The sequence below is a fragment of the Rhinatrema bivittatum genome, chromosome 2 (assembly GCF_901001135.1).
Source record: "Rhinatrema bivittatum chromosome 2, aRhiBiv1.1, whole genome shotgun sequence".
Lineage (NCBI taxonomy): Eukaryota > Metazoa > Chordata > Amphibia > Gymnophiona > Rhinatrematidae > Rhinatrema > Rhinatrema bivittatum.
Window position 1 is genome coordinate 312,204,871 of NC_042616.1, and position 16,852 is coordinate 312,221,722.

At 42.0% G+C, this 16,852-nt stretch overlaps 1 protein-coding gene across 5 annotated transcripts in view; it reads left to right on the forward strand.

The window, feature by feature from the left end:
- Positions 1–16,852, forward strand: part of GRB10 (growth factor receptor bound protein 10) — a 510,659-nt gene that overhangs the window by 308,837 nt on the left and 184,970 nt on the right. For all 5 annotated transcript variants that reach the window (XM_029589722.1, XM_029589720.1, XM_029589719.1 and 2 more), the window contains one exon: positions 9,256–9,391. In XM_029589722.1, coding sequence (XP_029445582.1) covers positions 9,256–9,391 — 136 coding nt within the window. The remainder of the gene's footprint in view (positions 1–9,255; positions 9,392–16,852) is intronic.

Here is a 16,852-nt window from a genome sequence, read left to right on the forward strand (position 1 = left end):
CCCATTCGGAACCTATCAACTCCCACTAAAAACATGGGTAAAAATTCTCAGTTTTGCTGAACTTAGAACTACTTATGGCTCCACAAATCCAGAAAACTGTAAAGAGCTACATTGTACAAATAAACTTATGGAAATTCTACCTTCTCATTAGGTTCAATATCAATCACAATAGTCTGATACCATAACAATATAGCTGAACTACCGTAATGCACCATATAAGGGTTTACTAGACAAGTCCCTCCATAAACTCCAGCGGATATAAAACATTGCATGACAGAAGGATTAAAGCCATAAAGCTATTTCACACCCGTCCTACACAAACTACATTGGCTACCTATAGATACAAATTAAAAACCATGACTGATTCCTTTTTTTAAGGATCTGAGAGGAGATTGACTTACTACTTGAGAGGCTATCTTAATACAGGCATTCCAGACCCTCAAGACTCTTTTGGAGCATCCTTAGCTCTGTCAACAAAAAGAAATCAAGAGAATGGATACCTACTGATCTTTCTCAGGAGCAGTGCCTGCCCTATGGAACTCTGTCCCAGAAGAGCTCCACCAAATACAAAACTATTCCACTTCAGGAAGCAAGTAAAAGCCTGTCTCTTTTACCAGGCTGCTAGTACAAAATTCCCCTTAGAAAGTCTCTTGAAGGTTTTTCGGATTCACATCACCCAGGAGGGTGTGGCACTCTGTCATTCAAATCTGTTATTGCTGGCCCTTATGACATGAATATTTGAACTAACAGTAGTCTCTTCCTTATGCCTTGCTAAGGAGTTAGACATGCTGATTTCTCCAGGGAGTCTTCAACCAAAAAATTCCATTGCTTCAAATGGAAGTGGTGTAGGACCAATCAGCTACATCCCTTCTAATTCCTGAAGGATTTGCTTTAGTATCTGTTCTCCTAGGACAAGTAGGATGGTAGTCCTCACATATGGGTGACATTGGATGGAGCCCGGCATGGAAAACGTATGTCAAAATTTCTGGAACTTTGTCTAGGCACACTAAGATTGCCCAGCATGCCCTATACCATGTGTCTATGCAGGGTCCCTCTTCTGTCTTTTTTCTGCGGAGCTTTTGCCTCGCAAGGAAGTGAACTCTTGGCTTTTTCATTGGAAAATTGCCTTTGGGAAAACTACTTTCGGTTATTTTCTGTTTTTCGTGTTTCCATTGACACAAGGTCCTTCTTGGTTCTTCCCTGTAAGTTCCTTGGTCAGGCTTTTCGGCATTCTCAATACGTTTCTTTTTGCTTCATTTCCCCCATGGCGGTAGTACCTTGGTGCCCCCTGGCTTCAATTGCCCAGCATCACTGTTATCATTTTACTTCCCTTTTCATTTGTCATGGCCTCATCTGGATTTCATCGATGCCCTAGTGCCTGAGGACTGTGTCCATCATGGAGCCTTACGAGATACATGTCCTCTGCCTGAGGGCATCGCATGACATCTGGGGTTGCCATGTGTGCACCCAGATGGATCCCTAAGGGACATCGTGCTCGACTCGATAAAATTGAGAAACTTCAGGTTAAGAAAGTCCAAGCTGTTGGTGTCTGTGGCATCTGCATTGATTGACCATGGAGCCGCACCAATGGACACCGTGCCATCGACATCGGCAGGGCCTTTGGTTCCATCGATGGCACCAGAGATCGGCCCCTGTTGCTTTCTTCCAGGTCGAGGACCTCTGGTTCCTCGTCATCTACCTCAGCACAGGGGGAAAGACCGGTCTGAGCACAGAGGCAAACTGAGGAAGTATCTGCACCGGTCACCTTTGATGTATAGTGCCAGGCTCGGGGAGGCTCTGGCTCATGCTATGAGTCCGCAGTGAGGAGTGCTAATACTCCATCGATGCTGGGGGTCCACAATGGTCTTCACCAGTCCTGGTGCCAGTCACTGAGCCACCTTGGAGATCCTGGGAAGATCTGGCCACCCCTCCTGTTTCCCAGTTGGTGTTGGCATCTGCAACTTTTGAGGAGGAGCTGGAGCAGAGAGTCCAGCTGGCAGTGGACCAAGCGCTACAGGGCATTGGGCCTGTGGCACAGACGGTACCGATGCTTGCTCCTTTCTGTTCTGGAACTGCTGCTGGAACGGCTCATTATGATCTGTACACTACCTACCCAGCTGGCATCTGTTCCCAGGATGCCATTGATGCCTGGTGACGCATCAATGCTTACCCCGACCAATGCGGTGCTTATTGCCAGTTCCTCTGAGGAGGAAGCTCCATCGAGGCTGGCAGGGGCGCAGAGGCCTGTAGCCCCCATCCATCGTTGCCAGTGCCCATAGCTCTGGTTGAAGGCTGAGCACCTAGGGCCCCATTCCCCCGTGGACTACAGAGAGGATGAGGCTTCGTATGACCCTTGGGGGGATGACACTGCAGATTCTTCCTCAGGACTCAGAGGGTCTCCCCTCAGTCTTCTCCTCCAGAGGAATGAAGGAAGTTGCCACCAGAGGACTTAACCTTCGCAGGTTTTGTGCAGGAGATGGCCGACACATTCCTTTTTAGTTATTGACAGAGGAGGATGCCAGGCAAAAGATGCTGGAAATCCTCCAGTTCGTGGAGGTTTCTAAAGAGATTGTGGCGGACCCGGTGCACGAGATACTTAAGGAGTTGCTGTTGAGGATCTGAGAACACCCCCCTCACAGTACCTCCTGTGAACAGCAAGGCAAAAGGAGTTTACCTCATCCAGAAGATTATCTGATTCGAAAAACGTTAGCTGCCGCACCAGTCGTGGTGATCAAATCCACCCTTGAGGTTCAAACGCTCTTGGACCCAGAGTTCGGCGCCCCCAGGGGAGGATCACAGGGTGATGGACACTCTTGGGAGGAAAGTATTTCAAGGGGCCATGCTCACTGCCCACACTGCCTATGAGCTCTGCATGAGCCAATACTCGTAGAACCTCTAGAAGCAGGTGCAGGAGGTGTCCAAGCAGCTGCCTAAACAGCAGGAAACCCTTATGTCATTGGTTCATAAGGGCCTGGAGTGCGGAAAACACAAGGTTCATACACCCTATGATGTTTTTGAAACTGCATCGAGAATTTCTGCAGTGAGAATCGGCGCCACAGAATGGTGTAGCTGTAGGGCCCGGATCTCCAACCATAGGTACAGGAAAAGCTCACTGACTTGCCGTGTATTGGAGAGAATCTTTTCAGAGGTGAGGTGAGGGATGTGGTAGCCCAGATGCGAGACCCTTTAACAACTCTCCGCCAGCACTTCAGACCCACTCTCCTCAGCAAAGAGATTGGCGAGACAGGGTGAGAGGAAATCTTTCTACCACTAGAGGAAGTACTATCCTCCGGCCCCTCGCTCCTGTTCACAGCGGGTGAGCTCCTGCAGATGTCCCAGGCAGCAAAGAGCTCCCAAGCATCAGCCGGTGCCCCAGTCAAATCCCAGGATGGGATTTTGACTAGTTTGTAGGAAGCATAAGCCAGCCACCTGTACCCGAGATGCTGGAGGCTACAGCTTTTTTTCGTGGATCAATGGCCCAATATAACCTTTGACTAGTGGGGTCTGTCCATCGTCCATCAAGGGTTCCAATTAAACCTATTGCGTGTCTTGCCAAATTGCCCTCCATGCCCATTTTGAGGGCCAGTAGTGCATCAGGAGGTATTAAGGGAGCTCTCTGCCCCCTTAATGGCCAGAATGGTCAAACCTGTTCAAGGCAAAGAAGACAGGGATTCTACTTCAGGTACTTCTGATTCCAAAGAGAACAGGGAGACTCCATTCCATCCTAGACCTGAGGGCTTTGAGCAAGTTTATAAAAAGAGAAAAGTTCAATATGGTTTCCCTGGGCACCTTGATTCCCCTCTTGCAAAATGGGGACTGGCTGTGCTCCCTCAATTTGAAGGACGCATACACTCTCATCAAGAACTTCCTTTGACTTGGGAAGTATCTCAGATTTGTAGAAGGAAAACAGCACTTCCAGTACAGTGTTGCCATTTGGGCTAATGTCTGCCCCACGTGTCTTCACAAAATGCTTGGCTTTTGTGGGGGTGCACCTCTGCAGGCTGGGAGTGCATGATTTCCCTTACCTGGATTATTGGCTTCTCGAGAGCACATTTCAGGCAGGAGCCACTCAGTCCATGCACTTGACCATCTGGGTGTTAGTCACTAGGGTTGGTTATTAACTATCTGAAGTTCCATCTTAGCCCATCACCTCAATTAGACTTTTATAGGAGCCCTGCTAGACATGGCTCCAGCAAAAGCCTTTCTGCTATGGTCCAGGGTGTACACCTCGACATCCATAGGGGCAGTGATTCAACAGAACCAGCAGGTGTCAACTCAGCACATGTTGAGGCTGTTGGGCCACATGGCTTCAACCGTCCATGTTACTCCTTTGGCATGTTTGCACTTGCACAGAGTCCAATGGACCCTGAAATCGCAGTGGCAATAGACCACGCAGAGCCTCCAGGATCGCATCCGAATCACCCCAATTCCCCGGGACTCTTTATCCTGGTGACGGGTACTCTCAAATTTTGAATGAGGAATATCTTTCCAAAGTCCCCCTACCCAAATTGTCCTTACCACTGATGTGTCCCCCCTTGGGGTGGGGAGCTAATGTAGTGGGGCTCCACTCCCAGGGCCTCTGGTCTGCCTAGGAAGCACATTGTCAAATCAATTTCCTGGAGCTCCAGGCGATCAGGTGCATACTATTGGCTTTCAGAGATTGGCTGTCCAACAAAGTTATCCTGGGATAGGAGGCGATGTCCTTCCATGGATTACAAACTGGTTAAAAGATAGGAAACAGAGAGTAAGATTAAATGGTCAATTTTCTCAGTGGAAAAGGGTAAATGGTGGAGTGCCTCAGGGATCTGTACTTGGTCTGGAAAGGAATAGGAGTGAGGTTTTTAAATTTGCAGATGAGTGGAGGAGTAGCCTAGTGGTTAGAGCAGTGGGCTACGAACCAGGAGACCAGAGTTCAAGTCCTGCTGTCACTCCTTGTGTCCTTGGGCAAGTCACTTTACCCTCCATTGCCTCAGGTACAAACTTGGGGGTGGATTTATCAAAATGTGGTAAGTACCGCATGTGATAACAAAAGGGGCGTGTTTTATGCTAATATAGCATTTATCGCAATTTGCGCTAATTACCTGTGCGAAGAGCTAAGTTAGTGCAAATTGCGATACCATTTTCAGATTCTGCGGTAAGTGCCAGACCTGTTGTATTTCCTTCATTCAACCACCAGGGGACCATTGTTAAGGGTCCTAGACACACAGAAGAGGGGGGGGGGGGGGGAGAGAGAGAGACTGCCATAATGTCATGGCCCATAGGTAGGTATTTGTATCCCTATGGTAGGCCCACCTAGTAACTCGAGGTGGGGTTTAGGTAAGAGTGTAGGGGGTTAGGGGCCACTTTGACATTCTACATGCCACCTACGAACAGAATAGTGGTCTCTTGTGAAGATTTGCTGGCCTTCAGAGTGAGGAAACTCACTCCAAGATGAGATATGGGCAAGGTTCTCTCAACCTAGCTTGAGGGACTCTCTACCTGGGTAACATCAAGCTAGGTTGGGCCTACCACAGGGATACAAATACCTACCTATGGGCCATGACATTATGGCCAGTCTCTGTCTGTCTCTCTCTCTCTAAATATCTTAATATCTTAAATCTGTTTTCTTGATACAGATCTAATAGATTTGTTACTCTTCAACATTCTCCTTGCTCAATAATACTTTTCAACTTGGCACTTTTTCCAAGATCTTTAGAAATGTTATAACAGCAGTAATGACAGTACAGGTCAGAATTAATTATCATAGTCTCCTTTTTTTTTTTTTCTCCCTTGCTTCTTTGGTATCTCTAAAATATGTAATTGTTTATGTAAATCATTAGCTACTTTAAGCATATTGGAAAGATTTTTCTAAGACTGAAAGATTATAGACGTTTTGAGAATTGAGTAGTGAATTTAAAAATTCACACCTTGGAACTCTTTTACATAACTACTCAGACTAAAAAACTTTAATCTTTTTCTTGGCTTATAGTATTAGACAAAAAAAATACATTGAGTCTGTTCCAGATTCTTGAGAAGCATCAATAAGAGCTTTTGAGTCTGGCTGGGCTCAGGTGTTGAAGCACAGTTAAGTTCCTTAGGCCCACTCATGCTTGAATGCCACTCATCTATAATTTAAATACCGGTGATTATGGTCCCTATTTAAATTAGATAGTTCAGGTTTGCCTCTAGGGAAGTCCTTTTTCTTCACAGCTGGATAAAATGAAGCAGGACCCTCAAGTTTTTTTTTTCCCTGTGGCCAAACCATGTAATAGTCCAGTTTCAACAGATGCAAGTCTGAATGAATAGAGAGCCATCAGCAATTTCCTTCAGTTCAAGTAATATGTCTTCTGAAAATGAACTTCCTATCAATGTTAAAAAAAAAAAAAAAAAAAAAAAGTGAGGTCAGTTAAGCTTTGTATCAAAAATCTAACCATGCTTATTGAGCTGAAACAATTTCCATACATAGTTCTCAGTCGTGCTGTGCTGCTCCTATTACTTTCTAGTGACTTTTTTCTACACACATTTGTTATCAGTGGAGGCATGACTTTTTGTGTTGCCATTATAGCAGTCTGGTGATTTAAGAAATGATATATTGATTGCCAAAGGGTCAGTTTCACTCACTGTTTTCCCTGTCAAAACTTTGAAGTTGTGCATTGCATGTTTGGATATCCTTTTTAAGCCTAGGATTTTGCCTGGATGATTCTGAGCATTAAAGGTCCTTTTCTGTTAGGAGTTTGTGATAATGATTAGATTTTTCTTTTATATCCAGATGTTTACAAGCTACCTGGCCTACCATATTTTTAAATAAATTTCTGCCAAGATGTTTGGCCAACTATTTTGATCAGCAACCCCTGGGGTGTGTGTTTGTTTTTTTGGGAGTATGGGCAGTAGTGTTCTGTTTACTGTTTTATACTATGAATGCATATGGTTAAAATTTTCATTTTGGTTTGTTTTTAATTTTCAGGCTGTTTGGTCTGAATTTTGTTTAAAGGGAATTTTTTTTTTTTAGTTTAAATTTGTTTATATTCATTTTGGAAAATGTTCTTAAATGACATTTTTTGAGATTTTGGGGGTATTTTGAATTTTTGGGGTTTTAAAGGAAAAAAATTGTCATCTTTCATGTGCATTTCCATTTGCTTTTAATTGATTGCACATCCCTAATATGTCTTACATTTCAATTTTATATTATGTATGACATTCTTGTACCCTGTTTAGGGCTTTCTACTGTAAAGGAAGGTTTTCAAGTTTTAAAAAATTTGGAAGTTTGTTTTTGTGTTTCTACATAAAGCTTTCAGGGGCTAGCGTGGTGGGCAGATGTCATAAATGTTGAGGTACAGCATAATCAAGAGGTTAACCGAATAGGTGGAGATTTTCTATTTTTGGTATGTCACAAGAAGTGCACACATACATCTGGAATTCAGTAATCACTGTTTTATGTGATAGGGGGTGAAAAACTAATGTGCACGGACTGGGAGAGAGACCTTGGGGTGATAGTGTCTGACAATCTGAAGGTGGGGGAGCAATGGGCAAGGAGAAAGCTAAAACCAGAAGAATGCTGGCCTGCATAGAAAGAGGAATAACAAGTAAGAAAAAAGGTGAGGCCTCACCTGGAGGTACTGTGTTCAGTTCTGGAGACCATATATCAGAGGATGGAGGCCATCCAGAGAAGGGTGACCCAAATGGTGTGAGGTCTGTATCGGAAGACTTATTAGGAGAGGCTGAAGCATCCTGGAAGAAGGCAGGCTCGGGGGAGATACGATGCAGACTTTTTGATACCTGAATTTTTTTAATGATATGTTCCTCAAATCTTTTCTGGAGGAAAGCAAATGGTAAAACTTGGGGTCACGATATGAAACTTCAGCGGGAATGACTCAGAACCAATGTCAGGAAATATTTCTTCACAGAGAAAGGGTAGTGGATGCCTGGAATGCCCTTCTGGAAGAGGTGGTGAAGACAACAGTAAATGAATTAAAAAAGACATGGGATAAACACTGTGGATCTCTAAAGGCTAGAATTGGAAATTAAGAAAAGGGTGCATGGGTGGTAACCAGCATGGAGTGGCAGATACTACCCCTAACAGAAGACATGGGGATTACTACTCTTAACCAATTAGCGTGCATGATTTCAATGCAACTGCAGTATTGCTCTCCGCATCGACAGTGGGGGGTGGGAGTGGAAAGGGGAATTGGATTCAGACAACCAATGTTGGGTGCTGACTTTTATGGTCCAGGGCACTGATACACACACATTAGGGAAAACACGGTACTGCTTCTAAGGCCAAGTCCAAAAGCAAGGCACATTCAGGCAGCAGCATTATATGATTGATTAAGAAGGCTGCTCAGCATGTACAAATGTTGCTAGCTGTAATTTTGCTTTGATTTTTGATTTTTAATATTACTACCCTTAACATAAGGCTTGGGGGTAACCTCGATAGAGTGGCAGATACTGCATAAGAAGCTTGCTGGGCCATTTGATCTTTTTCCAGTGTCTTTACTATGTTATGATATCCAGTTCTACTTTGGTCCTTGGGCTATGACAAATTTTTGCACTGCTAACAAACTGCAGAGTTCTAGGGTTACCTTGCCATTAACTTAAATGAGAAGCCTGCAGTGATAGTATGGTATCCATTACTGACCATCTTCTATTGAGAAGTGGTGGTAGAGTAACTAAAAAAAACAAAAACAAAAAACCTACTACTTCTAAAGGGAATGGGTCAAAGTAATAGTGAGAAGGGTAACTTTTTTCCTGGCATTCTTTCTCAAGGAGGATCATTTAAGGAGAATACATAAATAAATTGCATTACTAACCTAGTATGGGTTGGACACATTACAGAAGCAAGTGTTTAAATTTCTTGTAAACATTTCACCTAGCCTGCCATACTAACTCTTCATTGAATCGGTGAAGGTTTACCATGTGGTATACAGGCAAAGACAGGTTTCAGTTAAAAATATTTAAAAATTGTGACACGTGGTGCACTTGAAATGCAATTCCTTTTAAGAATGTCTTTGCTGGTTAGTATTGCATTTTGAGATGGCAATGGTCCTGTTTCAGCGGCATCTTGTATTTTGCCAACCTAGGTACGTTCTCATTTGTGGATTAAACACTGGTTGACTGTACATTTTTACAATTACAGAAATTGGGCATCACACATTTCCAATTTTAATGTTTTCAGTTTCGCCATCAATTTTCATTAATTATAGCTGGGGGGGGGGGGTTGTGAAACAATGAGCTGTGAGCTCTATGAATATTTTATGTTTTTGTTTTTGTATTCTGAAGGCGACTCCAAGAAGAACAATTTCGGACATCATCCTTGCCAGCCATCCCAAACCCATTTCCAGAACTTTGCGGCCTTGCAGATTCTCCAGTTTTGACACCTGGATCGTTACCTCAAAACCAGCCAATTAGCAACCATGTGAGTAGCTGTCATGAAAAGAAAACTCTGCACTGTGCAAAGTAAAATGTGGTTTTGTTTTTTAATTTTGACTGATATTTGATTTACAGAAGCTTAGCTTCGGTCCTTCTCCCTCATACTTTAGGCCTCAGAATTGCATGTTACAGGTATGTAAGGAAGTGTGTGACTGTAGCTTTTACTTTAAAAAAAGACTGCAAGCAAATGGCATGTTCATCTTTTCATTCAAGTAGATGAATAATATTGCTGGTAAAAGGAGCAATGTTTCATATCTTCTCTAAATTGTTACAAACAATGACTCAGTTGTTGAAAATGGTTTATAGTATTCTGAAGCGAAAACAGTATCTGAGTATATTTAACTGTTCTAAGGTACTAGGCCACTTAAAATTCTTGATCTGTCTGATTAGAAGTCAGTGTGCTTAGAAAAATAGCTTCAAATATGTGTAACCCCTGGGCTGATGCCCTTGCTGAGGAATCCAAAGGCACACGAGTTTTTCCCCATTTACTGCTCAAGAGCCCCATATTACTTCCAGGATTCCCGGGGGAGGGGGTGGAGATGTGTATGTGAGAATACGCTCCAAGACCCTGGACATTTACTCAAAGTCCATGTCAAATAAAGTAATAATCATACCGAAGTCTGCTTTACTGATTTGATGGCAGTTAAAGTCCAATATTTCAATACAATTTCTTTTACTAAATCCGTTGTTTACATATCTCTTAACTAGATAAACTGTAATTTGTTCTATTACTTAGAAGTGCCAACCAGAGTTGTCCCTCCCATTTTGGTGCAGTTGGGGCTCTTCCTCTAGCTGGTGACAATACTGGTGTGGGGTGTGTAGTCCAAAATTACTTTCCCTATGGTCCATACCTTGAAGCTGATGTCTTGAAATACCACTCCATGCTCCTTTGACTGTTAGTCCATGTGGTACTATTAGGCTGTTTCCCGTCTCCTTGAATAGCAGTGATCTATAGTGGATTATATCACCAGTGGGGGTGCCTCTTCTCCTCCCAGGAACTGGATGGGTATCCAGTCCTTTTGCTTGATCTCTGATGGGTCAATGGATCTCTTGAGTGAGACCCCAATGGAAACTCACAACTTTCTCCTCTAACAAAAACAGATGGAAGGATGAATAGAAACCTCCTTCACTAAAACTGAATAACCGAAGACCGAGCTCTTTCCTACTGCCAAAAAGGAATTACTTAAAATAGAGAAAAGAGCTCAAATTCTTTCTCCTTGGGAAAGCTGAGCTAAAAATCCACATCTTCTCTAGATGTTTCTCTATTTTATAGAAAATAGAAGCAACCAACACAGGAGCCCCCATGGGTGAGATGGAAACCACTTAGTATGCATTTTTACTACTTATACTGATGGTATAGTTGTCTTAGAGTCTTAGTGGGGCTCTACACTTGTAACTTGTAACAGTTACAAGTGTAGATTTGACAAATCTTTTATATAGTGGAATAGTAGAAATTATTTTAATGAGCTAAATTAACCTACGAAATTCATTGCTTTGACTGACTCCCCTTATGTCAATGAAGGGTTAATTTTAAACCATTTCAATTTGCCCTATCTATGTATGTTTATAATAATTTCAATTTTTAACCCACCTTTTTAAATGATGCTCAAAGCATTAGCAATTCAAGTACAATAAGGCCCTTCCCCAACAACTTTATAATCTAAGTAGGTACCTAAGGCAACAGGAGCTAAAGTGACTTGCCCAAGGTCAAAGGGAATGTCAGTGGGAGAAGTCTGATTGGAATCCTGGTTCTCTGCCATTGCTCTAATCAATAGGCCATGCCTTTTCCCTCTGTGTATATTTCTGTATAAGTTAGTAGAATGTACACAGAGCATATAACTTTTCTAGGTTTATATTTTATCCGATACTTAAATATAAAATTGACAAGGTAGCAAAGTGCAATGTGTTGTGATAATCAAGTGTTGGGGGTATCTTTAAGTCTAGGTTCACAGTGAGCATGAAATCTTTCTGAAATTTTTGTTCTGTGCAAAGCACTTTCTCAACTTTGGTCAACCATCATTGGAACAAACTCATTTCATCAGTTAATTATGAAAAAGTTTGACCTCCACACGGTTTTAGATATGATATATGGTCACCTTCTGAAAATAGTGCCTTTTTAGCTTTTGGTAAATGACTCTCTCCTCTAAGGCTCTGCACTTCTTATAAGGAGAAATGTTCACAGACATCTTCCCCTCTCACTTGTCCTTAGACTTCTACTCTTCTCCTTCACAGAGCCTCTGCTTTCTCCTATACCTATGTGCTCACCATACGAAGTGAACTACTTTAGTTTTTATTCCTTTTCCTTTTCTCGTGCTCTTTCTGTAGAATACCTTCTCTTTCCCTGGTTTATGCCAGCCTAGCAAAGCTCCTAGCTCCAATTTTCAGTTCCTCTGTTTATCTCCCATAAATATTATACAATATAACATTGCTTTTGTGCTATTTATAAGGTGCCGTAAGTACCGGTGCCTTATAAATATCGTAGCTAAAGTCCTATGGAGAATAAAGCTAAAATGATCATGTTTACAAAAATGACTTTGCAGATCTTTACGTCGGTCATTTACTTTGAAGTTCAAAGTAGATTGTCATAAATCACTCAGTTAATTCTGCTTGAGGTAGATCATAAGAATTTTGCTACGTCCCAAGGATTATTTATATTAGGAAGTTAGAATTCTTTTAGGGCTAAAAATGGGGGAATATTTTTTCATTTTAAAGTGAAAAGAATGTAAGAAGAAGTACTTTTAGAAGCTACACTGTATTTATTTATTTATTTATTTAAAAGTATTTCTATACCGTCTTTACAAACAGTGTTTAGTCAAAACGGTTTACATGTATTCAAATAAAATAGAGATAAAATTATAAAATTATAAAAAAGACAAAAGATTAAATTAAGAGTAAATTAACTTATAGAGAATATACAATTACAAAAATTTCATTAATATAAAATAATAAATTGTTTAAAATAAAATAGGTAACATAAACAATTCAGTAATTAGGTAAAGAAGAATCGGGTGCCAAACTAAATTTGTGGGTATTCTGGGAATGTAATGTGAATTATTTGGTAGGTGGTATATGAAATGCAGTTTGAAATAAGTGAGTTTTTAAAGATTTTTTGAAGTGTTTGGAGTTGGATATGGATCTGATGGAGTCTGGTAATGCATTCCACAGAATGGGACCTATGACTGAAAAGGCTCTTTTTCTAGTAATATCAAGGCGGGCTTGTCGAGGTGAGGGAATGTCTAGAAGATTTTTTTCCAGTGACCTTAAATGTCTGGTTGGTTTGTATATTCGAAGAATGGAGCATAGAGTGACCGAATTAGGAGTATAAATGAGAGAGTGTATAATGGATAAAATTTTGAATTGTATTCTGTATTTGACCGGTAACCAATGTAAGGATTGAAGTATTGGAGTAATATGATTTTTTATTGAAGAATTTGTTAGGATATGTGCTGCTGCATTTTGAATTAGTTGTAGTGAGTGAAGTGTGTTTTCTGGAAGACCTACATATAGAGAATTACAATAATCCAGTTAAATTTCATGTGCCAAGTAATTGTAACAAAGTGAAACCTTATTTCTAACCATCATACACATAAGTTTTCTTCTTGTGCATTAGCTTTTGATATTAACAAAACCTAATTTACAGTGAAAAGACATCTCCCAGATACAAACTGCTTTAGTAAAGCATACACAGCAAGTTAAATTTTGTATTAGAAAATTAATTAGCTGTGACAAATTAGTGTTGACTTTTTTGTAGCTATTTATCTCATAGGTGGCAGAACTTTGGCTTTGAGCAGTCAACGTAGATGTGGCAATGATAAAGAGGGCATCTGGATTTTCACCTCCATCTCTGCATATATGGTGTAAAATTGAATCCAAGTTGATGTAATTTGTAAACCAGTTTGCTCAAATTTGGATTCCTCAAAAGTTAAAAATAAATAAAATAAACGAGGAGGGGGATGGGAGGACTTGGGTGGTGGTTTAAAAATCCCAGAAAGGCTGGTAAAGTCCATGTGAGGCAGTGTCAAGTAATAGTGTTGGATAAATGTGACCACAGAACTTTATATTACATCTTTGCAAATCTTTAATGGAGGAAGATTGGAGGTGGACTGCCTATTGGACAATAATGGTGTGAGATGCAGCCTACTTTCTAAGTAGAATTTACACACAATGTGTTGGAAATGAGTTTGTATTTTCTAAGGACATTTGTTCCCTCCATATAGAAGGAACGAGCTTTTGAGATGAATCTTGTGGGGGGCTTTTTATCCCCTCTGTATGCGAGGGCAAGAGAAGAACATTGGTTAGTTGTGTGGTCAAGGTAGCCTGCTAACACTACATTTGGCAAGAATTTTGGATGAGTACAAATCACTACCTTTGTGGTTACTCTTGGTATGAGGTAGATGATTCATTAAGGCAGAGCTTTCCAAACTTTTCATGTTGGTGACACACTTTTTAGACAAACATAATTTCGGGACACAGTAATTCAGTCTACTAGCAAACCAGAGGTTGTATGCAGTGTAACAAAGGAAAAAAGAAACATCACCCATCCTTATAAAACAAATCAAGAAATATAAAATCATCAGCAGTAAAACTGTACTAACAAAAAGAACATATTTCGAAACAGCTGATGAGTGGAATATCCAATAATTAAAAACTCATATAAAACATTTCCAGATACCAACAAAATATTTCAAAATAGCAGACACAAAGACCCAGTAATGAAAAATAATAAGGATACAAACATTTTTTTGCTCTGCATACCTGGGAACTTTTGATATCCAGGTGTCCTGAGATTGTTCTGAATTAGCAGGAGGAGGGGTGGTTTGCTTGGAACTTTCTCCTCTCTGTCACATACCAGCGCTCTCTCTCACACTGGCTCTCAATGACACACCTATACACACATGCTCTCAGTACTCACAAATACACATGTTTTTTCTCTCTCACTTATATAGGCTCTTAATTACACATTTACACACATGCTGTCTATCTTTTCACGCTTACAGACACACAGGCTTTCAATCACACACATACATGCTGTCTTTTTCTCTCACACACAGACTCTCATTCACATGCTTACAAACATGTCCTCTCTTTCTCTCATTTACACACAGGCTCTCAATCACATACGCACATGCTCCATCACCTAAACCAGCTCTCAATCACACACAGACACACATGATCTCTCTCTTACTTATACACACAGGCTCTTAATCATACATACACATGATTTCTCTCACACACAAAGGATCTCAATCATACACACATACTCTTTCACACAAACAGGTTTTCAATCACAAACTTACACATACAGGTTCCCAATGGTAAACTTACATTCATGCTCTCTCTCTCACAGGCAGGCTCTCAATCACAGACATACTCTCTTTCACATGTACAGGCTCTCAATCATTCACATACATGCAATCTCTCACTCTCTCATACACACACACAGGGCCCCGCGGCCCGGAAGAGGAAGTGGAGTGTATCGGGTGAGTGCGTGGCAAGAAGAGGCCACGCTAGTGCGCTCGGCATCGGCCCGAAGAAAAGAAGACTGCAGCGCGGCTCGGAGGAAAATGTTCAACCGCGGCCGATGGGACTCCGCCTCCGCGAGGGCTGAAAATGAAGAGGTTAGCGTTGGGAGGAGGCTGCTGCCGCGAGGCGCGAGTTCCCGGGCCGATGCCGAGCGCGAGTTCCCGGGCCGATGCCGAGCGCACTAGCGTGGCCTCTTCTTGCCGCGCACTCACCCGATACTCTCCACTTCCTCTTCCGGGGGAGGGGGGCGGGAAGAAGAGAGCACGCCGGTGCCGCTGACTCCAGCTGTCCTGCCGCGTTCCGCCCAGGCAGAGGAGGACCGGGGAGTAGCTGGGTCAGCGGGAAAGTGTGGCCATACTTGTCTACGAGCCAGATGCAGCATATCTGGCTCGGAGCCATGGGTTCCCGGTCCCTGCACTTGCCGGTGTGTCACGTGCACCGGGCTTGCGCGACACACCGGCACACCTCAGGCGACACAGTAAAGTGTCGCGACACACACTTTGGAAAGCTCTGCATTAAGGAGTGGAGGTCAAGGATTATGGGCTAAAACACCTGTAACCTTGTTAGTCAGATATTGAGAAATTCAGGGGGCTTTTTAATCAGGTGAGTGAGAACTGTTAATGTTGTATGATGGAAGAAGTTTCATGCTGGGAGGTTTTAAATGAAAAAGAGTTTAGAAAGCCTGATAAAAGGATAAATTGATTTTTCCTTTCTATTTGTTGATGGAAAGCACCACTTGCAGCTACTTTATATAGTGGCTTACAAAAATATTAGACTCCCTAAAAGTCAATAGGTTTGTGTGGATTTGTGCTGTGGAAACTCCAGTTTACCCAGATGAAAGAGATTGCCCTAACTATTGGCTTACAATTAGCCTCTACCTGTGAATCATTAAAAAAGATCAGCTTTTCTGCATAAAAGACTCCATAATACCAGTACCATTGGTCAGACTGAATCTGAGGGAAAGCTGTGAAAATGAAGTCCGAAGAGCATTCTAAGGAAGTTACTGACATGCACAAGATAGGAAAAGGCTATAAAATAATCTCCAAGTGCTTGGATATCCCAGTGAGCACTGTTGGATCAATTATGAGGCAAGTGGAAGCTGCATCCTACCACCCAGACACTGCCTAGACAAGGCCAATCCTCAAAACTCGGCATCAGAGCAAGGAGGAGACTTGTGAGGGAAGCCACAGAGAGGCCAACAATCACTTTGAAGGAGCTACAGAGTTAGTGGCTGAAACTGGAATGGAAGTGCAGCAGTCAACCATATCAAGAGCTCTGCATACAACTGGCCTGCATGGGAGGGTAGATACAAAGGCGCCATTACTGAAGAAAAGCACATCTGCCAGACAGCATCAGTGACCCTGCTAAAATGTGGGATAAGGTTTTGTGGTTAGACAAAAATGGAACTTTTTGGCCAAAATTAAACGCTATGTGTGATGCAAACCTAACACTGCCCATTGCTCAGCAAATACCATCCTAACAGTAAAGTATAGGGGTGGGAGCAGCATGTTGTGGGGATGCTTTTCCTCACCGGGGACTGGACATCTTGTTAAAATTGAAGGATGGATGTATGGATGGTACAACATACTGAGAGATACTGCAATACAAATTGCTTTAGTCTGCTAAAAAAGAAACTTGGGAGAAAGTTCACCTTTCAGCAGGACAATGATCCCAAGTACAAGGCCAAAGCAGCACAGGAGTGGTTGAACAACAAAAAGGTGAATTTTCTACAGTGGCCCAAATCAAAGTCCAGATCTCAATCCAATCGAGAATCTGTGGCACTATTTGAAAATTGCAGTCTATAAGTGTCATCCAACCAACCTGAACAACCTGGAGCAAAACTGCCTGGAAGAATGGGCAAAAATCACTCCCAAACTGTGTGTAAAGTTTGGTAGAATATTACACCAAAAGACTTAAATCTGTT